This window comes from Phacochoerus africanus, chromosome 1 (assembly GCF_016906955.1).
Source record: "Phacochoerus africanus isolate WHEZ1 chromosome 1, ROS_Pafr_v1, whole genome shotgun sequence".
Taxonomy (NCBI): domain Eukaryota; kingdom Metazoa; phylum Chordata; class Mammalia; order Artiodactyla; family Suidae; genus Phacochoerus; species Phacochoerus africanus.
The window spans coordinates 216,132,730-216,158,387 of NC_062544.1; the positions used below are offsets into that span (position 1 = coordinate 216,132,730).

Consider the following 25,658-nt stretch of genomic DNA (forward strand, 5'->3'; position numbering starts at 1 on the left):
ATTTCATGCACCAGGAGTTTTTAAAGGTCCCCAGGTGTTTGTAACATGCAGCACAGTTTGAGAACCATGGTATAGTGTAGTAGCTCTCAAACTTGAGCAGGCATCAGAATTCCGGGAGATTGAGTTAAAACACAGATTTCTGGGTCCTACTCCCAGATTTTCCAATTCTACAGGTCTGGGGTGGGGCCTGAGGATCTGCATTTCTACCAGTTCCCAGAGGATGTTGATGCTGTGGGTACAGGGCCCACACTTTGAGAGCTGCTAGTGTATTACACCTTCCCCCTCCTGTCTGCAAGCTACGTCCCCTCTTTTTGTAATCGCACTTTGATTTTTCCTTGAGGAGCCAGCCCTCCTCCAGTCTCAGACCATGTTTTTGGATGTCGTCGACATCCTCCCTCTGTCCACCCTCCACTCCAAGGATGGGCCCATGACCTGGGCTTGGCCAGCCAGCTACAGGAATGGTCACATTTAGCACATGACCCAATTTCAGCCAAAGGTCATAAACCAGGAGCCCTTAGCAAGAACTCCTGGGAGAGCAACAATTCCTTCCCAGAAGATTTCTAAGTTGGTGGCCTGTTAACATGAAGCAGTGGGAGACTGTATTGCCATAACCACATAGGCAGAAGCTGCCTGAGAATAAAGCCAACATGGAGGAAAGGATGAAATGAGAGAGACTGGATGCCATCTCCTGGATAACTAGATACACTTCTCCCCAAAGCCTGTCTATCCCGGAACCTCAATCTGAGCCCCGTCTTTTTGCATAAGACAGCAGAATATCTATAATCTCAAGGTTTTCAAACCCCACCCCACCCACTCCCAAAGTTCAGGCTAAGAGCCACCAAGCTGTAGCAATATCTTTAGAGTGTTCCTAATTTCCAAACAAATGCTTGAGCCTCCCCCTTATTTTTGTCATGGTCTGTCTTCAATGATGCTTCCAGTCAGAGTCCATCTTACATGAATTACACTCTCTCCCTCCCTATGTGTCCATTTTATCTCATCTCCATTCCCCACAACAGTGAACCCCAAAGAATTCCTGCTGGTCTCAGCCTGCAGACACACTGAGCCGGGTATATCACAGTGCTGGGCTTGGTATCGGGAACCAGTAGGAACGCCCTGTTGCCCCAGGTTAGCCATGGGCTTCAGGAACACTGGACCATGACCGCAGGCGTCTGCCCTTTTCACCGAGAGACACGGGTCCAATGTTGTCCTTTCGACTTATTCTCCTTGAATTTACAGGGAACAGAGTTTTCCAAAAAAAATCCCAGTATTTATCCACATTTCCTAATGAGAACTCAGCCCAGTGACAGGAGGAACAGCAACTTTGCTGTTTCTCGGGCCTAGAGAACCTTTTTAAGTGCCAAATACAGGACATGCCCTCTGCAGGGCCTGCCCAGTGAAGGCTGTGCTCAGGGTTTCTGGCGACCACAGAGGACAGGCCTGCCTGCCCCACCTGCACCGTAACCAGTCACTTGCCTGCCTTTTCCTCCAGCAGAGAATGTCACTTCCAGCGCCCACTCCCAGATGGTGAGCCAGAGTGCTAGCTAGAGTCCTGAAGAAGCTCTGCAAGTGATTTCAACGCAAAACGAGGGCTAAGGACCGTGGACCTTGGGACTATGGGATTAGCTCCTGCATGGAAAATACACCACTTAGGAAGCACCTGGACTCACACATTTTCACTTTCTCAAACTCTTACAGCTGGGGCTTTGACTCATTCTCCCACGGCCTGCTACGCTCTCCAGTTACCTAACCGCATCTCCCTGTAGATTTCTGGCCTGTGAACTGCCTGATGCCTGATACCAGGGTGGCTCCTAATCGTCCCCAAATTATTCAGTCCTGGCTTCTACTTGTGACTGTGGCCTAAATTCTAAGGGTCTTGCCAAAGAACTGATCATTTATTCAACAAACAGTTGGTTTTTGAATATCTACTATCTGCAAGCCACTAAACTAACTTATACGTGGGAATTTACATGGGAAGCATATGAGAAATATAAACTGAACAACACCTGTTCCCTGAGAAAAGACAAAGGACAGGGGGAGTTCTAGGAAAGCAGTTCATTCATTTTTTTTGTGGCAGAAGAAGGAATCTGGAGACAGACCAAGACTGGACATAAGGTAGAGGTTTCATGTTTATGTAAAGCAGCAGAACTGAGATCATAATCATCAGTGACCAGAAACACGTACATTGCTTTTATATTTAATTTGAACTCCAATTATGTCTTTCAAAATTATATAATGTCCACGTGGATGACCACTGCCAGGTTATATGTGTTATTAAAATAGCAAGGTTTACAAAAATAAAGCATGGTTGCCAGCATTCTGCATAGTACTCTCTTCCCCTAATTACGCCTGTTGATGTGGTCTAAGCATGGCACCACTGCGGGCCCTGTGGGTGCCTCCATCCCCCTGGTGGCAGCTCCTAGACGCCAGGGACTAGATCACTAGGCAGCTCTTCCTCTCCATTTTCAACTATGCCCTGCAAATGTGTCCCTCTGTCCCTCTGTGCCTGCCCCAGGTGTCACCTGTCTGCCTCCTGCTGAAAAAGTTAAGCCCCAGCTTGCCCTGCCAATCATCCTCTGGTTTTCAGGAAGGAGGTATCGCCGATCACCATCGGGTCTGAACCAAGCCCCAGGTAAGGGTGGTCCAGGTGATGGTGAGAAGGCCGTGGGTTTCACCAAGGACCGAGGTGTCTTCCCAGAGCAGCCAGTGTCCATGCTCTTCTGGGAGACAGTGAGGTGGAGCTACGGGCCACCAGGATAGGTTCCTGGAGATCCGAGCTTGGGAGGAGACAAGCTATTTATCAAAGTGAAAGACGACTGCAGTTGGAGTTGCTAAAAACAAACCACTCCAGGTTGTATCTACTTCCCCAGGCTCGCTTCTAAGTAGGTCAAAGTGTTCCCAAAGTAGAGCAGTGAGAAGGGCCTGTCTATCACTTTGGCTGAAGGCTTGCTAAGTGTCCACAGCAAGGCTGGTGTCTTCATTCCCACTGTCAGCGCCCCCTTTCCTCACGTAGGCAGAAGTAGCATTACATGCTGCTTCTGATACATTAAATGCAGAGTGGATTTTGTCTTGATATAAAAGTCAGTCTCTGGAAAATTTCGATAAAATAGGAGGGGTGTGCAAGATGCTGCCCATCCTTATAGCTCTGAGTTTCCAACCATTCCAAATACCTGAGAGCTGCTTGGCCCATGGGTCCCCAGAGAAGACTTCCCAGGAAGCAGGATTGCAAAGACTTTCTCAGTCACAACTCCTAGCATCAAAATGTTATTGCCCATCCCCATCCTCAGGCCCTCCTGCTAAAGCTTTAATCAGTTTCCTCTAGAGTTCTTAGGGGACGGAGGGCACACTGAGCCTGCTCCTTGACACATGGTCCGTCCGCCTTCCTCCCCCTCACCCCCCCCCGTCCCTTCCTTCCTTCTTCCCTTCCTTATTTCTTCTCTTATTTCTCTTATCTCCTTCCCTCCTTTCCTTTCTTTCTTTCTTTTTTTTTTGTCTTTTTGTCTTTTTTGGGCCGCACCTGCAGCATATGGAGGTTCCCAGGATAGGGGTCGAATTGGAGCTGTAGCCACTGGCCTACACCACAGCCACAGCAACGCAGGATCTGAGCCATGTCTGTGACCTACACCACAGCTCAGGGCAATGCCAGATCCTTAACCCACTTAGCAAGGCCGGGGATCGAACCCGCGTCCTCATGGTTGCTAGTCAGGTTCGTTAACCACTGAGCCACAGTGGGAACTCCTCCCTTCCTTTCCATAAATATTTGTGGGAACTTCTTATATGCCAGCCACTGTTCTAGATAGAGGGATAGAGTAATGAACAAAATTTTAAAAATTCCTGCATTTGTAGGGGAATCTGGGAGGCAGTGGGGCGAATAGACAATAAAGGTTACGAATATATCAGGTAGTGACATCAATGCAATGAAGAAAAGTAAGCAGGGAGAGGGGTACACAGGGTAATGGGAGAAGGTGGGAGTGAGGGAAGACTGCTCTAACCAGGTGACATGAGCAGAGCCGTGAAGGAAGGGTGGTGGCCAGCCGTCCAGGGATCTGAGGACCTGCAAGGTCTGGAGTGTTCCAGGCAGAGGGATCAGAAGGTACAGATGCTGGGTGGGAGGGAGCATGGCTCCATCGGGAAAGAGTTCAGGTAAGCAGGCTGGTCAGGAGGTGCAAGGATGTGGAAAGAAGCATGCCCAACCCCCAAAAGATGTCCACACCCTAATCCCCAGAACGTGGAAGGAGACTTTGCAGGTGTGATTAAGTTAAGGGCCATGAGATGGATGATCCTGGTGAGCACCATGTAATCACATGAGTCCTTAAGAGCAGAGACCCTTTCCCTCTGTGGTCAGAGGGACATGTGACTTTGGAAGAAGGATCAGAGAGTTGCCGCACTGCTGGCTTTGAAGATGGGGGAAGGGGCCACAAGCCAAGGGATGCAGGCGGCCTCGAGAAGCTGGAAAAGATGAGGAAACAGTCTCTCCCCTGGAGCCTCCAGAAGAAACAGAGTCCTGCCAACCCTTGATTTTAGTCCAGTGAAAAGCATGTCCTGCTTCTAACCTACAGACTGCTAAGAGAATAAATGTGCATTGTTTGAAGCCACTACTCAGCCTGTGGTTATTGGCTAGAGCAGCAGAAGGAAACTAAGATGAAGTCAGAGAACAGGCTCTGGGGCAGGTTCTGCAGGAGCCTCCTGGCAGCCACAGGGGGGACTTTGTTATGACCCGGAGACACACGAGCCATGGGAATGTTTCGAGCTGAGCCCAGGCCTCCTCCCTGCAGCTAGGAGCCAGCACTGGAAATGGTCTCTGTGCCCACCTGTGTGCCAAGGCTGGCACCCACACTTCCTGAGGCCACAGGGTCCCATGGAAAGTAAAGCAAGTGGACATGAAATCAGGGCCGGCTTTTCCCAGGGAGGCAGGGGAAACTAGGCAGCCCAGTCCCATCCCAAAGGCAAGGACAAGGTTCCATGGGTGGAGGGCCTCTCTGCTCCCGGGCAGGACAGGGAGCTGGTATTAAACATGGCAAGACTTGCCAATTGAGAGACTCCTCACGCATGTCACAGGGTTTGGGTTCAGACTGGTTTTGATCCTGCAGGGGTCCTGGAGGAGGGTTTCAAGGTTCGAGTGACACAGGGGAAGACATTGAAGCGGGAAGAGGAGGGTCCTGACCACTCACTCTGTCTGGCTGCACAGCATCAGAATCCTGCTGCTGGGAGCTCCTCAGGCCGAGGCCTGCAAGGACTGCTCCTCATGGCCGTTTGGGTCCTCTCACCTCTATCCTTCCCTGAGCAGAAAGAGAGGGCACATTCCCAGCCGTCCTAGTGCTCCTTCTCGGCTCCCCATGCCTCATGTTCAGCGTTGTCACTTCTAGAGCCTCTGCTCTCGAGAGGGGAAGTGGTTTCAGCTTAGCTGGCTCTGGGAAGAGAACCGCATTTGATTCTCCGAGGGATCTTCTGTTTTCTGCAGTGACCTCCCCTCCATCATCTACCTTCAGCTTCTCCTCATCAAGCTCGGTCAGTGGCAGCCTCTCTTCTCTGGGATTAAATCTGGGCCTCTCATTTGAGCCCTGAGCTCCATCAGCTCTGAGGTGGCTCATGAGGCTCCCAGAAGCAAAGATGCTATTCAAGCCTCACCCTCCCTCCCCTCTGGACGATAAGAGGCAACATCCTTATATAGATTTACAATGGACACCAGAAGGCAGGGAGATATGCTGCTGGATCGGGCGTTTGGCATAAGCTAAGACTCAGCAGGCTGGCTCCACAAAGGAGAAGGGCAGATCTCTGCAGAGGGTCCAAGAGAGATCCGTTCCTCCCCTGGATAATGCAATGTCCCTTCCTGGGTCAGTTGTCTTCGCAGGCAGCCCCACACTGGGGTGGACTTAGAAGGGGATGTGGCCTGGCCTGACACTTTCCTCTTTGAGGCCTTGATTCCAAGTCCTTTGATATTCCTAAATCGTGTCAGATGGATGGGAGCTGGTCCCAGGCAGGACATCTCTCCCAGAACAAAGGAGGCTCAGGGCAACTTCTAACTGTGCTGCTTCCTTATTCTTTGAAGAAAAGAAAAAGGGGGGCAGAGGGACTGTATCTCCCTCTTCCTGAAACTGCCCTGGGAGGGCTCCCAGGTGGTCAGTAACTAATGAGCCATGTCTGGCCCATCCTAACATAGGCAGGTAAGTGGGAGAAATTCAGTGAAAAAGAAAATAAAGCGATTTTCATAAAGTTTCCCTTTGTCCTTCTCATCTCGGAATTAGGGAAGGACACGTCCATGCCCACCCCAACACTCAGCACACCCGTCCGCCACATAGATCAGCCCATCTCTATGGTGTGGTCTGATTGTCACCTTCAATGACCAAGGTTAATCACGGAAGAGAGTAGGGCATGGAGAGGTATGAGCTGGGGAGCAGCTTGAATGTTCAGCTCAAATACATCATGGATGATCTCCACCCTCTGGATAGGGGGCCTAAGAAAGTTAGAAGAGAGGGGCACACCATTATTTCTTGGGACATCACAGAGCCAGGTGGACCTTCTCTTGGTAGACGGCAGAAAGGGCCCCGGCGAGGCAGGAGCGGAAACTGAGGGAGGGGGCGGGTGCAAACTAGAGACAGTGGTTGGGTCTTGGCAAATGCCATGGATGGAACTAGGGACAGAACCTTGACCCCCTTGAGCAGCCCTGGGGAGGGTTCCACCTAGAAATACCCTGGAGGCACTCCTACAGAGGTACCACAACTGGGACAAAGGGCAGGCAGGGAAAGTAACAGCAACTGACTGTCTCCAGGGTGGTACTAAGCTGGAAGTCTACCTCAAGGGACGTGGGCACTACTGCCCATGTTATATACAAGATACTTAAAATATTTTTTTTTCTTTTTTTTTGGCCATGCTCGCGGCATATGGAAGTTCCCGGAGCCAGGAATCAAATCCATGCCACAGCTGAGATCTATGCCGTAGCTGCAGCAATGCCAGATCCTTAACCCGCTGTGGTGGGCAGGGGATCAAACCTGCACTGCCACAGAGACAACACCAGATCCTTAACCCACTGTGCCACAGTGGGAACTCCAAGATACTTACAATCTTGTCCAGGGTTATCCACCACTCATTGGCTTAGGTGGGATCCAGACCCAGGTCTTCCACCTCAAGACTCTTAGTTACGCCACACCTCTCATCATGACATCGTATGCCTACTACATACACACATAAAGTCCTGTGCATCACAGGGTCATTTCTGTTTTACTCTAAATAATTAGCCTCTGCCCATAACAAAAGACCAACCTCAGAGTTGAAAAGCACTTTTACTTAGCAGTGCCACCTCTGAGCCTCCCAGTAACTCTGAGAGATGGGTATTTTTATCTGCTTCCCTTGCAGATGCAGAAACCAATATTAATTGACTTTCTACTCATTCCACAGCCTGTCTTTTTTCTTTTTTGTCTCTTTAGGGCTGCACCCACAGCATATGGCAGTTCCCAGGCTAGGGGATGAATTGGAGCCACAGCTGCCGGCCTACACCACAGCCACAGCAACACGGGGATCTGAACCACATCTTCGACCTACACCTCAGCTCACGGCAGTGCCGGATTCTGAACCCACTGAGCGAGGGCAGGGATCGAACCTGCGTCCTCAGGTATACTAAACAATGGGAACTCCAAAAATGCTATATTAGAACAAGTAACAATCTGAATGACAGTAGGGAATAACCGGGAACAAAGACCAGCCTGTAAAGAGCCTCAAAGGGGAAGGCAGTTCCCACTAAGTCCTGAGCCCGGAGAAAAGGAGATGAGATCAGAGGTGTGTGAGTGAGAGACCAGGGTCACCGATACGCAGGGATACACAGTATGGAGTTTCCTTAAGAAACGAAGAGAGCTGCCATGTGATTGAACAATCCCACTCCTGGGCATATATCCGGAAAAGACTAAAAACTCTAATTCAGGAAGATACATGCTCCCCAGTGTTCACAGCAGCACTATTTACAATAGCTAAGACATGGAAGCAACCTTAATGTCCATGAGCAGATGAATAGATAAAAAAGATGTGGTACATATACACAATGGGCTATTACTCAGCCATAAAAAAGAATGAAATGATGTCACTTGCAACAACATGGAGGGACCTAGAGATTATCATACAAAGTGAAGTCAAAGACAAATATCATATGATATCACTTGTATGTGGAATCTGAAAAAAAAAAAAAGAGATCCAAATGTACTTATTTACAAAACAGAAATAGACTCACGATCCAAAAACAAACTTTTGGTTACCAAGGACCTACTGTATTAGCACAGGGAACTATTTTCAGTATCTTGTAATAACATATAATGGAAAAAAATTTGGAAAAGTATGTACATAAGAGAATCGCTCTGCTGTACACCTGAAACTAACACAATATTGTAAGTCAACTTTACTTCAATTTAAAAAAAAAACCCTACACACAAATAACCACCCTAGAATTAGGATTGTTGAATTTAATTCAAAATGTTTTGTTTTGCACTAAGGAAATAAAAGATACATAGAGAAATCGCTAGGCTCTTATTAAATGGTCCCTTAGGAAAGAGGAGTCTATCATTGTACATGCAAATCAAATTACGTTGTTCTAGATAGAGATGAGAAGGAGATGGAAAATGAGAATTGGGACTGGTGGTTTCCAGGGTGAGCTAGGGAGGAGAGAATAGGAGGAGGGATGGGCAAGAAGGATCTGGAGCTCAGAACTGAGCAAGAGGACTTTTCTAACCATCAGAACTGCACTCAAATGCAACAGGCTTCTTCTAGAAGTAATAAGCTCCCCACCACTGGGAGTGAGCAAGGAATGCCTGGTTGGCACCCAACAGAGACATTTCAAGAGGAGGGTCCTACACTAGGGGACAGAGTGAGCCAGAAGACTTCCAAGGTGCTTTTCAATTCTCAGATCCGAGGAACCCAGAAAATTCAATTTTCTGAAGTGAAATGAAATCGAATCAATTTTATTCAATTATAGAAAGAGAGAGCTTTAATTCTAATCTTTTATAATTCTGAAAAATGACTAGGAGCTCCTTTTAGAGTCTCCACAAATATATCTCCATCTATCTTAAAACACACTTTTCTCTAGGAAGTATCAGCACTCAATTACATTTCTCATTCAAATGCATTATTTTGGGGTTTTAGTTATTCTTAATCCAACAGTGATGTTTTTTTTTTTGTCTTTTGTTGTTGTTACTATTTCTTGGGCCGCTCCCGCGGCATATGGAGGTTCCCAGGCTAGGGGTTGAATCGGAGCTGTAGCCACTGGCCTACGCCAGAGCCACAGCAACGCGGGATCCAAACCGCGTCTGCAACCTACACCACAGCTCACGGCAACGCCGGATCGTTAACCCACTGAGCAAGGGCAGGGACCGAACCTGCAACCTCATGGTTCCTAGTCAGATTCGTTAACCACTGCGCCACGACGGGAACTCCCAACAGTGATTTTTGAAAGCAACCTTATCACTATTTTTTCATTGCACACATGCTATGTTCAGTTATTATAATTGTTTTTTCTGCCTGAGTCTATGGCATGTGGAAGTTCCTGGGCCAGGGACTGAACCCAAGCCACATCAGTAACCTGAGCCACAGCAGGGACAACGCTGAGTTCTTAACCACTAGGCCACCAGGGAATTCCTTAGCTGTGTTATCCTTAAATAAAATTGTGTAGACTAGCATAGAAATCTATTCCCATCCTTGTTCATCATACTTCCACCCATAATTTTGTTTTCTGAAGGGGTGAGTTCTGAATTTCAAAGGATGTCCACATTCTTCCCCTCCTTCCAGCCACTGGCAACCACCACTTCATTTTCTTTTTTCTTTTTTTGTCTTTGTGCCTTTTCTAGGGCTGCACCAGCAGCATATGGAGGTTCCCAGGCTAGGGGTCTAATTAGAGCTGTAGCTGCCGGCCTACACCAGAGACACAGCAACACAGGATCCAAGCCGAGTCTGTGACCTACACCACAGCTCATGGCAACGCTGGATCTTTAACCCACTGAGCTAGGCCAGGGATCGAACCCTCATGGTTCCTAGTCGGATTCGCTAACCGCTGAGCCACGACGGGAACTCCCCCACTTCATTTTCTATCTATGAATTTGGCTGCTATGGAGCTGCCTCACATGGTGGGATCATACTGTATCTGTCCTTTTGCGTCTGGCTTATTTCACTTAGCATATAATGTCTGCAAAGTTCATCCATGTTGCAGCGTGTGTCAGATTTACCTTCTGTTTTAAGACTAAACAACAGCCCACTGTATGTGTATGCCACATTTTGTTCACCCAGGCATTGGTTGATGGACATCTGGGCTACTTCTACCTTTGCTATGAACATGGCAGTACCAATGTATCTTGGAGTCCCTGCTTTCAATTCTTTGGGATATACACCCAGCAGGGCAATTGCTGGCTCATATAGTAATTCTGTGTTTAATTTTTTGAGGGATCCCATACTGTTTGCTGCAGCACTCTACCATTTTACTTTTCCACCATTGGGGCGCCAGAGTTTCCAATGTGTCTGCAGCCTCACCCACACCTGTTATTTTCTGTGGCTTGTGAAAAAAATACCAGCCTTCCTGATGGGGATAAAGAGGTTTCTCACTGCAGTACTGATTTTCAGTTCCCTCATGACCTGGGATGTTGTTGCCTGTCTTTCCACGGGCTCATTGGCATTTGTGTATCTTCTTTGGAGAAATGTCTATTCAAGTTCTTTGTCCATTTGATTTTATTTTGTGGCTGCACCCACGACATATGGAAGTTCCCAGGCCAGGGACTGAATCTGAGCCGCACCTGCAACCTATGCCACAGCTGCAGCAATGCTGGATCCTTAAACCATTGTGCTGGGCTGGGGATCAAACCCACAGCTCCTTGCAACTGGAGAGGCTGCTGTTGGATTCTTAACCCACTGTGTCAAAGCAGAAACTCCCCTTTGTCCATTTTAAAATGGAACTGTTTCTCTGTGGATGAGTTGTAGTTCTTCATATAACTGTCTATGAATCCCTTCCAGTGGATCCGTAAATACCTCTGAAGCCTGGGGGCCAAACCCTCAAAGTAGTGACTCTCAATCTTCATGGAACATTCAAATTATCAAGGAACTTAAAAAAATACTGATGCCCACTCCCTTGGTGGCTCTGAATTAATTGGTTTGGGGTGGGGTGTGAGGTATCAATGTTTCTTAAAGTCTCCTCCAGGTGGTTCTAAGATGCAACCAGAATTGAAACCACCGCCACACAGTCTTTGTTCCTTGGGAGGCACTGCCTCGCCACTTACTGCTGAGAAAGTGCGAGGGGATTAGGAGGAGGAATGCCTGGGTCCCACAGGGCCCAACCCCTGAGAGAAGCTCTACAATGTCACCAGGGCAGTAAAGTAACAGGAAAGGCAGCTGCCCCACGTTGTCGCGCAGGCCTGTCATCAGTCCTGCCACAGGCATATCAAGAGGAAACAAGCAGCCACTGTCTCCTGAGAAGGCACAGGAGGGAAAGACTGGAGAAGGGCCCACAGCTACAAGGAAGCCCCGCAGGCAGAGTGTGTGAGGCAGAGCACCGGGCAAGGAGGTGGGAGCCATGGCTCTCCTCCAGCTCTGCCACCAAGTCCCCCTGTGGCTTCAGGGAAGTCACCTTGCTTTCCTATGCCTGAAGGTGCCCCTGCAAGAGAGGAAACTAGCTGGTGCAGTGGTTCTCAACCCTGCAGTCCCTTGCATTCACCTGAGGAACATTTAGAACCCTCTGACTCTGAGGCCCATTCTGCAAACTGACCCCCCCTTGCTCTAGGCAGGGCCTGGGCCTTGTCATTTGGTCAAGCTTCCAGGGGATTCTAGGCAGCCAGGGTTGAGAGCCCCAGTCCAGGGGGGCTGACAATGCAGGGTTCTTTTGCCTCTGTTTCTGGGGGTGGCAGCTGTGGCCTGAGCACTCACACGGCCCTCAGCACATCACACAGACACTTCCCTGCTTCTCACAGCCCAAAGGAGCACCGGCCTGATGCTCTCGCAAAGGTTCAGAGGACCCGTTGCCTTCTGAGGATCGAAAAAGCCATGGATCCTGACCTCCAGTGACGTTGGAGGAGGCCCTGTCCTGTTCCACAGCCTCCAGAAGAACGTCTTATCGGGCATAACTTAGAAGGTGGAGTGCCCACTGGGGACCATCCCTCTCAGGGAGGAGAAGGCCAGAGGGCCAGCAGGCAGCCAGCTGGATGGGAGAAGGAACAGCTTACCGAACCTCTGCTAAGAGGCCAACACTCCGGGCCGGCCTGGAGAGAGGCAGGGGCTCTCCCCGCGAGCACCCTACTTCCATGGGCCAACTGCACCGGAGGGAGCCCCATCCGGGGTGGGTCAGGGAGGGGATGCACCCAGTCAGAGACCAGGCAGGCCAGCCTAGGGCAAGAAGTTTCAAGTCTTCCTTTGAAGTCAAATCCTTCCTGATGGACCACCTCACCCTTGGAGATCTGTGACTGCTCAGCCCTCCCCGGCTCATACATTTCTGCTTTAGGGTTTTTCTCTGAAGATGGGAGTTTTTAGTTCTCTTGCTTAATAATCTATGGTAAGTGATATTATAACTTAATGTGACAGCTAAGATGGACTGAGTGCCAGGCACTGTTCTAATGTTTTGTATATATTGTTTCATTTCACTCGCACAATTCTAACCCCTTTGTGGCCCATTTTCCCCCTGGTGAGACTCCAAACAAAACCATACTCCTGGGATGCCCTGCTTTTCCCTTCCCTGCTATCACGAGCTCCTCTGGTGCTACTTCAAAGGGCTGAGGAGCTACATCTGCAATTAGAGTCCATATGATTTCCTGACACGATTCCTCCTTAGTCTTCAAAGTTAAGGGGGAGAAGTGGGTGTGGGAGAGGGGAGCACAAGTGTGTGTGTGTGTGTGTGTGTGCACACGGAGGAGACTGGTTTTAGGGGCCATTCCCCTGACAAAAAACCCCTGAGAGGCCCATGGAAGAGGAAGGCAGCGCTAATAATGCAATCTGCTAGTGCCACCTTGTGGAGGAAATCAGGCTTTGGCGATGGACTGGACGGAATTTCAGAAATATTTCACAATTTAATTACTCTGTAGGATCAATATGTCTCCATGCTGACTCCTGTCCCTGACTCCGGACAGAACCAGCCCCCTCCCTCTTCCCATTCCATAAATATCCAGCACAGGTCTGCATGGAAACCTTGATGTAAACTGACCAGTTAAAAAATGAAGCTCAGAACTAAGAACTCTGTGTCTCTCACTCTCTGGGCCTGCTCTTCAATATAAAACGAGCCACTTCAAGCTCCTCGCCAGTGGCTGCCATAGTTGAGTGTGAACTGGAGTCCCCTGGGGACTTGTGGCCCCGACCCCAGCATTTCTGGCCCAGTAGGTCCAGAGTGAGGTCTGAGAATTTGCATTTCTAACCGTTCCCAGGGGATGCTGAGGCTGCCAATCCAGAGACACCTGGACTGAATCCAGAAGAATCACCCATTGTCAGTAGTTCAGTCTCCCCAGTGTGAGGAAAAAATGAATAAACAAGCATATGGCAGGAACACAGAACTTAGGTAAAACAGGAGCCAAGGCTCCAGGGATTTGTCTACCAAAGGCACCTGAAGGAGTGTCCCAGAGCCCCGTAGGGCTGAGGGGAGGCTCAAATCTGACTCAGTTATGCTGTGTGCTGCCCCTGGGGTTTGTTGGGTCCTTTGTGAGGCATGAGCACCTGGGTGGGGGTTGGGGACCACGAAGCCTGCAGTAGCTGTGAAGGGGCGGGGCTCAGTGGAGAAAGGAGGAGTCTAGGCTTTTGGCCAGGAGCAGAAGAGGACCTTTCCAGATGTTGGGTGATTCAGCAGCAGAGTTAGAAGAGATCTTAGGCGTCATCTAAGTCAATCTTCATTTTGAAGATGAGACCAACTCAGCAAGGTTAAATGATTTTCCCAAAGTCACACAGCAATTCCATAGCTCTTTCTTTCTTTCTTTCTTTTTTTTTTTTTTTAAAGGGCCACCCCCGGCTGGCATATGGAAGTTCCCAGGCTAGGGGTCTAAACTGAAGCTGCAGCTGCTGCCTATGCCATAGCCATAGCAATATGGGATCCGAGCAGCATCCGTTACCTACACCACAGCTCAGGATAATCCAGATCCCTCACCCACTGAAGGGGCCAGGGATCGAACCTGCATCCTCATGGATACCACTCGGATTCGTCGCCCTGCCAGGATGGGAACTCCTCCGTAACTCTTTCTCTTTAAGCTCCCAGCCCGCTCTCTTCACAAGTAGGTCCCAGAGAAATCATGCATGATCAGCACGGCTTCCTGAGACAGCTAAGTGCCACGTTGCTCTTCAGTGAGAGTGGCCAGCGCCCCAGAGGCCTCTGTCAACCCCACCCCCAACTCCCCCTACCTTTCACCAAGGGGAAGAAGCAGTCCATCTCCACGCTGCTTCGGGAGTGGGAGATGCACAGGGCGCTGCTGGGGACCAGGCCCTCCTGGGGGGGGCTCCGCTCCGTGGTGCGGACCAGACACCAGCCCGGTCTCTCGCTCGGCCGCTCCAACAGCTCCACGGTCTGTCCCACTTGGATGCTCAGCTCGCTACTGTGGCCCGCGTTGAAGTCCTGGAGGACCACGGTCAATTCGCAGCCGCCAGAGAGCTTGGGGGTGCGGTAGGTTCAGAGTAAAAGAGGACATGGAGGAAGGAGGCAGAGGTGGAGGAGCAGGTAAGTGGGAGCAGAGTGGGCATGAGAGCAGAGGAGAGGAGGGAAACAGAAAAGATGGGGTTCAGGGTGCAAAGAAGGCAGAAGATGGGAGAGGAAGTTGGGAACAGGAAAGAAAAGAGGAAAAAACAAGAAATTAACAAAGTGTCGTTCAATCACTTAGCCATTCTAGCCGCAGTAACAATCTGCAGCCTGCCCAGAATTTGCTCCCAATTTCTTCTTGTTTGGTTGGAGTTATTTTCCTTCTTTCTTTTTTTTTTTTTTTTGGTCTTTTTTAGGTCTGCATCCATGGCATCCCCGGGCTAGGGACTGAATCAGAGCTGCAGCTGAGGGCTATGCCAGAGCCACAGCCACAGCAATGCAGATTCAAGCCATATCTGTGACCTACACCGCAGACTGCAGCAACGCCAGATCCTTAGCCCCCTGAGCGAGGCCAGGGATTGAACCCAAATCCTTCTTAACCTGCTGAACCACAACAGGAACTCCCTTTCCCTAATTTCTTTACCAAGTTTCCAGCTAATTGTTTCCTTCACCTCTTTTCCCAGGATGTCCCTTTACTTCTTCCAAGGGTTCTGCCTTGTGTCCCATGCCTGCCTGTACTGCCACCCTTCAGACTCTTCTGGGTATCATTGCTAACACTCTCACTCACTTGATTCAAGTTGGTATTGGGAATAATGAAAAAGGCCACCACCCTTCCTTTTGGGCCCTGCAACTTTTGCCACCCCTCCCCCCCCCCCCCCCGCCCCCCCACCCTCGCCGCTGGTGCCATTAGCATAAAATGGAGGCACTAGTGACAGGAAAAAAGAGTAAGTCCTCTACTCAAAGGCAGAAGCAGGAGACTGTTTATCTGGAAGGGGAATAGCTCTGCTTCCTGCTGGCTTGGCCACTGGGGACCATGAGGAAGAGCAGGAAGACAGGAAGAGAAGAAGAAGGGGCACATCTTTCTTAGGAGCCGTCCTTGGGGCTCCAGCCTGTCCTCCCCCAGGCCTGGCACCGCTCCTGGGGCAGAACCAGTAAGACCAGGCATAGAGTCCCCAAGAAAGGAACATGCTCTATTGGTTGAACCTGAGACTTTCACTCTCACCACGAGGAAACCCTTAGTTAGTCCTTTCTCTTCTAGAACTCAGCACAAAGCCTCCTTGGAAGAGCTGCTGCCCTTAGGGGCAGGGTGAGGAGGGAGGGGTGGGAGGCCCAGGGGCCAGCTCAGCAGCCTGTTCTCGAAGGGTCAGGGGGAAAGCCCCCACCAGCTCCAGGGAGCTCTCCTTCAGGCTGTGTTGCCAGAGGCCAGCTCCAGCAGCCAGGGAGTGTACACTTTCCCAAAGGAGAGGGATGGATGTTGGCTTTTGCAATGGAGACAGCCTCTTTGTCCCTTCTTTCAGGGCCTGGACTGCTCAAATTTTATTGGCATAAGTGGTTGATTATATAGACAGTTTTTCACTACAGATTACATCACAGTGTTAAAAGTACATTGGTTAACTTTTACATGGTATAGCAGCTATACATCAGGTTCTAACATCTTTGTCTTAACTAAATTTAGTGAGTACAATTTAAGGGCAATTAGGTACAATACATCATGTGGAAAGGAGGAGACTCAGTACAAATCATCCCATGGCCAGCAAGTCTCCACAAGTTGAAGAGGTCACGGACACAAGAATTTGGCATTCACAAATCTTGTTTTTAGACTGGTGCTTATCTTTAAAGTGTTATGGCAAGGAGACAGTGTAAGAAAATATAAACCAACTTAACCAGCTATCACTTAAAAGCTTCTATAACTCATAGCTAGGTGTCTTTTGGTCAAGAATAATATTATGTCTAACTTCTATGAACCTCATTAAAATCCTAACTCTAAACTTTACTATATAACTAGTTAGTAGATAAACACTATGTTTTTAATTAAGTTGGATTTAAATAGGGGAAAGTCCTTTAGAATGAAATTTTTATTATATTCTCGTTGCAATTTTGTTAAATCACAAATCACCACGGGAAAATAAGAATAATAAGTAAATAATCAGGAAAGACTGAGGAAAACTGAATAACAAATAAAACAGCAGGAAAGACTAGGTCACCCGAGAAACAACCCATGTTCTCCAGCGCAAACATGGAAATTGCTTTCCTAGGAAAGCCCCAATTCTTCCCCATCAACATCAAAGTGAGAGCTGTGTAACCTGAGACCTGCCCTCGGCTTGTACTGTGCAGGCAGGCTTTCATCCTGACCAGAGGCCCACCTTCGGCTTGTACCGTTCAGGTGAGCTCCCTTCCTTGGTTAGGAACCTGCCTTCAGGTTTTTCTGCCGTCAGGCAAGGTCCTTGTTTTGAGTCCCTGCATTTTCTCGGCTCCCTGCAAGGCTGCACCTCTCTGGGCTAAGCCTTCAGGGCTGCACTGTCTGTGCCAGCGGCCGCACTGCTGCACTCGTCCAGATATGTTGGGTAGCTATTTCACACATGTTCTGGGAGGCTTCTGCTGAATGGTATGCACAGTGAACCTCGTGGTACGTAGGGGACGGACAATATGCCCTGGGATCAGGAGCTCAGCATTCAGGGCTGTGAGGATTTCCTATTAAAGGAACTTGAATGGTGCAGTGGGCTTGAAAAGGTTAACCTGATGCATCAGACTGATGGTCACAATATGCCCCATCACCAGCCATGGAGCATGGAGCCCACCCTAAACACATTTCCACAGGTGGACACGGTACTGCCATCTGGGTTAGATCAAGAGAAACTGTAGGGCAGAAGGTGGGAGAAGGAAAGAGAGAGAAGAAATAAACATGCTTTTGGTTCATTTTTTCCATTTGACTTTCCTGGTCTCATGAGGTACACAGAGCCCACCACCCCACTCTCCCAGTGCCATCTCCCCTAAATGTCATCTAGAGAAGGATGCTGTGGGATGGGAACACCTCAAGTCTGAAGAGGGCTTTTCCAGTGTGTAAAGTACCTTCACATAAATTATCTGCTCCATCTTCATAACAACCAGGGGTTATTACCATCTCCAGCTCTTAGATCAAGACACTGAAGCTCAGAAATGTCAGGATCTGTGGTTGGAACATTGAGTATGTGTCAAAGTCACCTAGGGGGTTATCAAAATTGCTGGTGGCCTAACTGGCCCCTCCCTAGCTCCAGCCCCCAGTCACAGATTACGATTCGGGAGGCCTGGGTTAGGGTTCAGAAATTTTTTTTTTTTTTTTTTTGCTTTTTAGGACTGCACCCATGGTATATGGTATATATATGGAAGTGTGTGTGTATATACACACACACACACACCCATGGTATATATATGGCAGTTCTCAGGCTAGGGGTTGAATTGGAGCTACAGCTGCCACCTTGCTCCACAGCCACAGCAATGCAGGGTCTGAGTCGCATCTGCGACCTACACCACAGCTCATGGCAACTCTGGATCCCTGACCCCCTGAGCAAGGCCAGGGATCAAACCCACATCCTCATGGATACTAGCCAGATTTGTTTCCGCTGTGTCACAATGGGAACTCCCAAGAAATGCATATTTTTAACAAGGAACTTCCCCTACCTCTGAAACTCATAATTCTGAAAAGGGGTCCCTGGTTGACTGTGTGGGAAATAGTGGCTAGACGGTTTTCCATAGTCATTCAGCTGGGCTCGAAGCCAGACCTGGGCAGCAAATCCCATGCTCCTTAAACCATATACCACAGGGCAAATGAAGCACATATACTTAGGTATATTTGTAGTTGGAAGGGGGGGGAGGCAGGTGGAGAGAAGAAATTAATGGTCTGAGCTATTGGGCCTCTCAGGGTTTGCTTGACCTACATTAGGTCTCTTAAACTTTTGGGGTTGCAATGTATGTCTCGACCAGTCTACACTGCAGAGGAATGACTGTATCACTGACACACACATTTTACCCTGATATTCTCTTTAGTTTTTTTTTCTCAGTTGTTAGTGGCAGCCCACTAAATTGATTCTACTTTCCACTAACGGATCATCTGCAGGATGCTAGGCTAGGTGACGAGGAAATTTCCTTAACTCTGAGAAGTTCTGTCCCTGAGCTTCTATGCCTCTATGGAGGGTGAAATGTGTGCTGGGGTCCAGGGTGAATGGGGCCTGAAATGTAACCTGCCCCCTTTCTGGGGAGGGGTGTGGCCCTCTGCAGACTTTGAGGCAAAACAGAGGGGAGCCTGAGGCTCAGCTGCAAACAGTCCAGCGGGTCATGAGACACAAGGCCCACCACCCTTTGGATGAGTTACAGTCAGATTTACCCATGGGCAGGTAAGGGGGGCCAAGGTGGGGGCAGGAGAGGATAGAGCCTGGCTGTGTGCTTCTTCAGTTCAAAAATCCAGTTTCAGGAGAAACACCACTAGGTGGTGATGTTTGCCTCCCGAAGGCTGCCCAGTCCACAGACCAGGTAGGAAGTGGAAGGGGATGGATGGGCATTTCTGTAGTGCTCAAGCTCTAATCCAGCCAAACTCATTATGGGTCAAATATGGGATGGATGTCCTGGTTCCCCTTGGTACCCTGGCCCTTCTCTGCATGCTTTAACTGCCTGCTCTTCCCCCTGCTGCCAGCCGTCTATCCGTCAGGACTGTCTTACCTCAACCTCACCCTCCTTCACCTGCAGGCTTCCCTCTGAAGTCACCCCCTATAGCCCTGACAGCAGGCAGCTTGCTGACTTTCCCTGCACATCAGATATCCTGCTCCCCAATGAGCTGAGTTATGCTCATCCTCAAGGAAGACAAAGCTATTTCAGATTCTTCTCAATGCATGTACATGCATAGCAGAATCACTTTGTTGCACAGCAGAAATTATCACAAAATTGAAAATCAACTATGCTTCAATAAAACTTTAAAAAATGAAAAAAAGACAACACACATCCACAAAAAAAGACTTATATAAGAGCTCTTTTACCATCATAATACTTCTTTTTTTTTTTTTTTTTTGCTTTTTAAGGGCTGCACGCACCTATGACATATGGAAGTTGCCACAGCCACAGCCACAGCAATGCAGGACCCCAGCTGTGTCTGTAACCTATACCACAGCTCATGACAATGTGGGATCCTTAACCCACTGAGCAGGGCCAGGAATCGAACCTGCAACCTAGTCAGGTTTGTTTCTGCTGAGCTCCAACAGGAACTCCGGTAATCCCAAGTTTTAAACACTGATTTGATTATTTGGATGAACGAGGTAGGCTAGGACATTTAAACCTTCACTCAATAATAAATACTCATCTATTGAAAACCAGCTGCTGTAGAGGATCAAGAGAGCTACCCTCACCTGGACAAGATAGTTTTGAAGGTGCACTGAGTTCTAATCTCAATCTAAGTTTTATATTACAAAGATTTTCCAAATTCACAAGTAAAGGTGCCTTTTAGTTGGGTTCATATGTGTTCATTTTCTAAATTTATTTCACTATCCAATAATGTAAAAAGGAAGAAAATATATTCCTTGGGGGGAACAAAAGCACATAAGAAAATAATAACAACCAAAGATAAAGGAAATGGTTAATACCAACAACAACAACAAAAAGACAAAGCCAGGATCAGATGCTCTCTTTAAATAGTTCTCAAGAGAGAAGCATGCCTTGCTGTGAAGACCCTTTTTACTGACAGAAGCATTAAAAACTCGACTTTTCTCTCTGTTGGCAGGGTCCCTGTTTCTCTCAGATGACCCCTCAGTAGCCTATTCTTTTGGTCTTTTCATGATGTACATTGGGTCTCTTCCACCAGGTCATTGGTTACCCTCTTAATGAACAACCTTCTCATGTGATGGGCGTTCTTAGCCCCATTTCCCACCACCTCAGAGGTCAGAGGTGACTCGATGGACACCAGGAAGGGTGACCATACCCTGTTCAATACTTGAAGGCCACATTGTAGTTTTACTGTATATTTTTAAACTCTCTGCAGTGGATGCTTAACCTCCAAGCTAGGAGTTTGATCCTGCTCCAGATTCTAAACCCAAGCTTATTCCTGTGGGAGAAATGCTGGAAACCTTGAGCTGACAGCACAGGCTCAGCATGAGCTCAGGTGTGTTGGAGTCTTCTCTGACCTTGAACCCCTTTTCTGTAATCTCTCACCTTTCTCCCTTCACAGTGTCCCCGACTCCAGGAATCAGGTGCAGTCTGGCCATGGCGTGAGTCTCTGGGTGAGGCCTGCTAAACCTCTTGGATGCCAACTGCCTCCTGCATCTCCTGCCATTGTCCCTGAGCCAGTGTCTGATTCTTTCCCTTCCTTTCACAGCCTCCTCCTTTCTGTGTATAGCCATTCTCAAAGGAGTGGTTCTGGGAGTTCCCGTCGTGGCGCAGTGGTTAACGAATCCGACTAGGAACCATGAGGTTGCGGGTTCAGTCCCTGCCCTTGCTCAGTGGGTTAACGATCCGGCGTTGCCATGAGCTGTGGTGTAGGTTGCAGACTCGGCTCGGATCTCGTGTTGCTGTGGCTCTGGCGTAGGCCTGTGGCTACAGCTCCAATTAGACCCCTAGCCTGGGAACCTCCATATGCCGCAGAAGCGGCCCAAAGAAATAGCAAAAAGACAAAAAAAAAAAAAAAAGGAGTGGTTCCCCTCCTGCTAATCCCTGGAGGGCAGGTTTCCATCCTCCATCCTCTGCGATGCTTCCCAGAGGACAGGAGGAGCACCTCAGGGCCTCACAGTCCTTCTGCTCCTCTGTGACCACCATGTCGCCTCCTTTCCAGCATATGTCACTACATGCCACAGGAGACTTGAGAACCGCCCTTGGTTCTTGCTCATATTCGCCAGAAACTATTGCTTTCATTTTGGTTCATTTTTGCTTGGTTACCACTTGGAGATTAACCGAATCTCCTTCTTGTGTACACAGTGTGAGCTGGATTACTTCATGAGCTTTCCCACATCATAGAACATGATTGTTCCCTGCAGGGTTTCCAGTGACATTCAGAAATGTACGGCTGTACCCCACCCAGCATTCCACTGTGGTCACTTCAGGGCCTCTCCTTCTGTGTGTTCCGCTAACCCAATTCTCCCCAGGCAGCATCGCCTAGTGGTAAGGGCAGGGGCTCTGCAGCCCCTCACCAGCTGTGGGACCAGGGGCAAGTTATTAAACATCTTGGCCTCAGTTTGCTCGTCTGTAGAATGGGGGTAATCACCTACTTCATAGGTTGCTATAAAGATTAAATGAGACAATACTTTTAAAGTGTTAGATGAGGTAATACTTTAAAAATACTTTTAAAGCACTTAGGACACTGCCTTGAGCGGAGTTAGCTTTCCGAATGTTGGTTTAAAAGTAAATTCTAGCAGTATTAATTAGTTATTGTTATTTAAATTTTCAAGGGAAAGTTGGGAATGGAGAAGAAATAGGAAAGAGAAATCAATTTGATTAAAAATTTGTCTGGGAATAGATTGTACTAGATGTACATAGGTCTATAAATTGTTATGTAATGATTATGTAATGAATTATCACATAATTATTATGTCATGCATTATTACATAAATGAATACTTTTTTCTTTTAAAAAAAGTCTTAATGGAGTCTTGCCCTGACTCCGACCAACTAGAAGAACTAGCCCCAGCTCTCTAGGGAATGCAGACACCTTTCAGGGTTCTCCAAGTCAGCACACGTGCTTTTTCTATTAAAAAAAAGGGGGTGGTGGGACCCCAGATTCACTAATGGAAAATTAAGACTCTCTCCTGCCCTTTTTTTTTTTTTTTTTGCTTTTTAGGGCTGCACCCATGGCATATGGAGGTTCCCAGGCTAGGGGTCTAATCGGAGCCATGGCTGCCGCCCTATACCACAGCCACAGCAAGGCGGGATCTGAGTCGTGTCTGCGACCTACACCACAACTCACAGCTGGATCCTTTTTATCCTTTTTTTTTTTTTTTTGGTAAAGCAAAAAAGAGATTTATTAAGGCATCAGAGGGGCACGGGCTGAGCTCAAGATGGTGCCAGCTGTGACTGTGAAGAGGTGCTAAGCTTATAAAGGACATGTGGCTGGAGTTCATGGCAGAAACATGTGGCAGGAATGACAAAGAAGGAGGAGGGAAGGCCAAGGGAGCAGTAGGTGGGGAGGGGTAGGTGGTCGAGCCGGTGACAGAAGGCAGTTAATCCTTGTCGGTGGTTAATCTATGCTCCACATTCTGGGAAAGGGTGTAGGTCTTGTGCTGGGCTGAACCCATGTTCACAGCGGGTCTCCGAGGTCAACAGTCCCATTCGGGGTGTGGGGTCTGTCTCCGTCCTCCAGGGAACCTATCACTTTCTTTTTCTACGTTTTCTATAGGTAAATTTTCTATAGGTAAAATTTTCTTTCTCCTGATAGCTTTCTTGTTTGATTTTTGTAGTTTGATATGCATACATGTAGCTTTTTGGCATTTATCCCAATTGGTATTTTGTGAGCTTCTTGGATCTGTGGTTTGGGGGTTTGTCCTTAATTTGGAAAATTCTCAGCCATCACTCCTTCAGATAGTTCTTATATTAACTATGTTTCCTTATTTTCTGGGTCCTTGCTGCTTGGCATCTTGAGCCCCTCTGACTGGGGAGAGACTTCCCTCCCAGGGTTAGCTAATTCCTAGAAATGGCTAACATCCCACCCAGGAGTACATCTTTTATACACAAATCAATCATTCCAGAGCTCATACCCCCAGCTACCTCCTGTCTTGGACTCTCATCTCAAGGCCACCTCTTCCCCTGCCCTAGTCACCAAGGGGCCAAGTACCAGACAATTCAGGACAGCTCCTACGCTCTCCCCGAAATCATTTAAACTACACGAATCCTAAGCCTGCTTAACTCGCCTCACCTCTTCCCTCCCTTGTAAACCAATAAAGGCTCCAGTCCACATTTTCCTTCTGCTCCCTCTGCCTCCTGACTGACCCTGGTGCTTCCCCACGCGCCCCTCAGGGCATGTGCCCCCTCCTCTTGGGAACTGTGAGTAATAAGCTTTTTTTTTTTTTTTTTAATGGCAGTCATTCTGGTCACATCATACCTGATTGTGTCTTTTTAGGGCCACAATCGAGGCATATGGAGATTCCCAGGGTAGGGGTCAAATCAGAGCTATAGCTGCTGGCCACAGCCACATCACAGCTGGATCCTTAACCCACTGAGCGAGGCCAGGGATCAAACCTGCATCCTCATGGATGCTAGTCAGATTCATTTCCACTTTGCCACAACGGGAACTCCCTGCCTTTTCATTCTGCCTTGCTTTCCATGAAGCCTCTATCTGAAGAGGTTCTCCTTCCCCATGAGCCTAATGAGCACAACACCTGCCACCCAAGCCTGCTGATGACTGTGGACATCCATTTCCCACACGGCTTTCCCAAGCTCTTGGATCTGATGCCCTGACAGATAAGGAATCCTGCTCAAGAGCACCCATCAAATAAGTCAGACCTTCTGCTCTCCTGGCTGCCTGCCCTCCAACTCCCTCCATCTAATCCTTCATCAACACTCAGGCAGTGCCAGGCTAGACGTCTGTGAACTGACATCTGCATGTGAACAGCAACTCAGGAGGCAAAGCTGATCTAGACCATGTGAAGCTAGAAGGTGTCTACTTGGTACAGTTTAAAGGGTACTGGGAAGGCCTGCCAACTCCTATTCAAAATTGTCCTTCTCCCGCCAACACCCCCTGCAACTGCTGCCAATGACTGGAGCCCACCATCAGAGATTAATTTCATTTCATTATGTCATGTCCCTGACCATGAGATGCCTCAAAGCGGACCATATTTACGATTCCCTTCCAAGCAGAAAGACAGAAGCATCATACTGATGACAGACCGCTGTATTCCTCTGACTTTAAGCATGAAAATGTTCACAACACTATTTTTTAATGAGAAAAATTTCACAATGACAACACTGAAAAGCCCCTAACACTAGAATATACAAATCTAACAGGAAGGAAACGGTTCTATGATTATGATACATCCACTAGGTGAACACTTAATTATGCAGCCACTAGATAGTTACGATGCTTTATAATAGCTGACAGATTGCTTATTGCATCCAGAGCAAAAAAGGAAAAAAAGACAGGATATAAAGTTGTTTATATAACTGTGTGAAGAACGTAATCAACAACTTCACGACTCTATTCAGAGGAAACTAACGGGAAGGAAATTCATCAATATGTTAAGATTGGGCTTTGTTGTGGGGAATCTGGGTAATTCCTACCCCCCTTTGCTAATTTCCACTATTGCCCAATATTCTCTACCTCAGTCATTTATAATGAAAGTAACAAAGACAACAACAATAACAACTTGTTATAAGACAAGTCAACAATGTAATGGGGAAAAAATGCAAATATTCCTAGGAGGCATAATACTTTCAGGATGGTGGATGGATGGATAGTTCCCAGCTTTGCTCCAGGACCACTGTGGGAGCTTCAGGAAAGCTGCTGTGGATGCCTCAGTGTAGAGGCTTCACAATCTGTCCCTGTCAACCTCTGCCCCCACACTGAGGTGAAACCCAGATGAGCTCTCCTGAAACTGGGTCCCTTTACTGGAGTTTGGGGTTCTGTTTTTATCTTTTTATTTATTTATTATATTGGCGTGTAGCATGCAGTGGCTTAATATGGGATCTCAGTTTCCAGACCAGGGATTGAACGCAGGCTACAGTGGTCAAAGTGCTAGACCATCAGGGAATTCCTCTCAGTTCTTTCTGTTAACTTTTTTTGCTGCTGTTGTTGTTTTAGGGCTGCATCTGCAGGGGGTTGAATTGGAGCTGTAGCTACCAGCCTACACCACAGCTCATGGCAATGCTGGTTCCCCAACCCACTGAGTGAGGCCAGGGATTGAACCTGTATCCTCGTGGATACTAGTTGGATTCATTTCTGCTACGCCACAACAAGAACTCCCTCTTTTGTTAATGTTTTGAGGCAGAGGAGTGACACTCTGTCTGGGCATTTGAGGGACACTGCTGGGGACCTCTGGGTCATCTTCAATTTGCACATTGATCGCCTGTGGAGCTGCCAGGTCCAAACAAGTCTAAAACTGATGATTTGCTTTATCTTTGTTTTCTGGAGCTGGGACTGCTGCTGACTGGTTTAGTTGTCTTCCATGGTGCTGGGGTGGAGGGCGGCCTGCGGTCAGTGAAGGTCCCTCAACTGCATAGTG

At 48.2% G+C, this 25,658-nt stretch overlaps 1 protein-coding gene across 2 annotated transcripts in view; it reads right to left on the reverse strand.

The window, feature by feature from the left end:
• The window catches only part of KALRN (kalirin RhoGEF kinase), a 697,683-nt gene that overhangs the window by 134,368 nt on the left and 537,657 nt on the right, over positions 1-25,658 (reverse strand). For both annotated transcript variants that reach the window (XM_047790542.1, XM_047790550.1), the window contains exon 34: positions 14,326-14,572. In XM_047790542.1, coding sequence (XP_047646498.1) covers positions 14,326-14,572 — 247 coding nt within the window. The remainder of the gene's footprint in view (positions 1-14,325; positions 14,573-25,658) is intronic.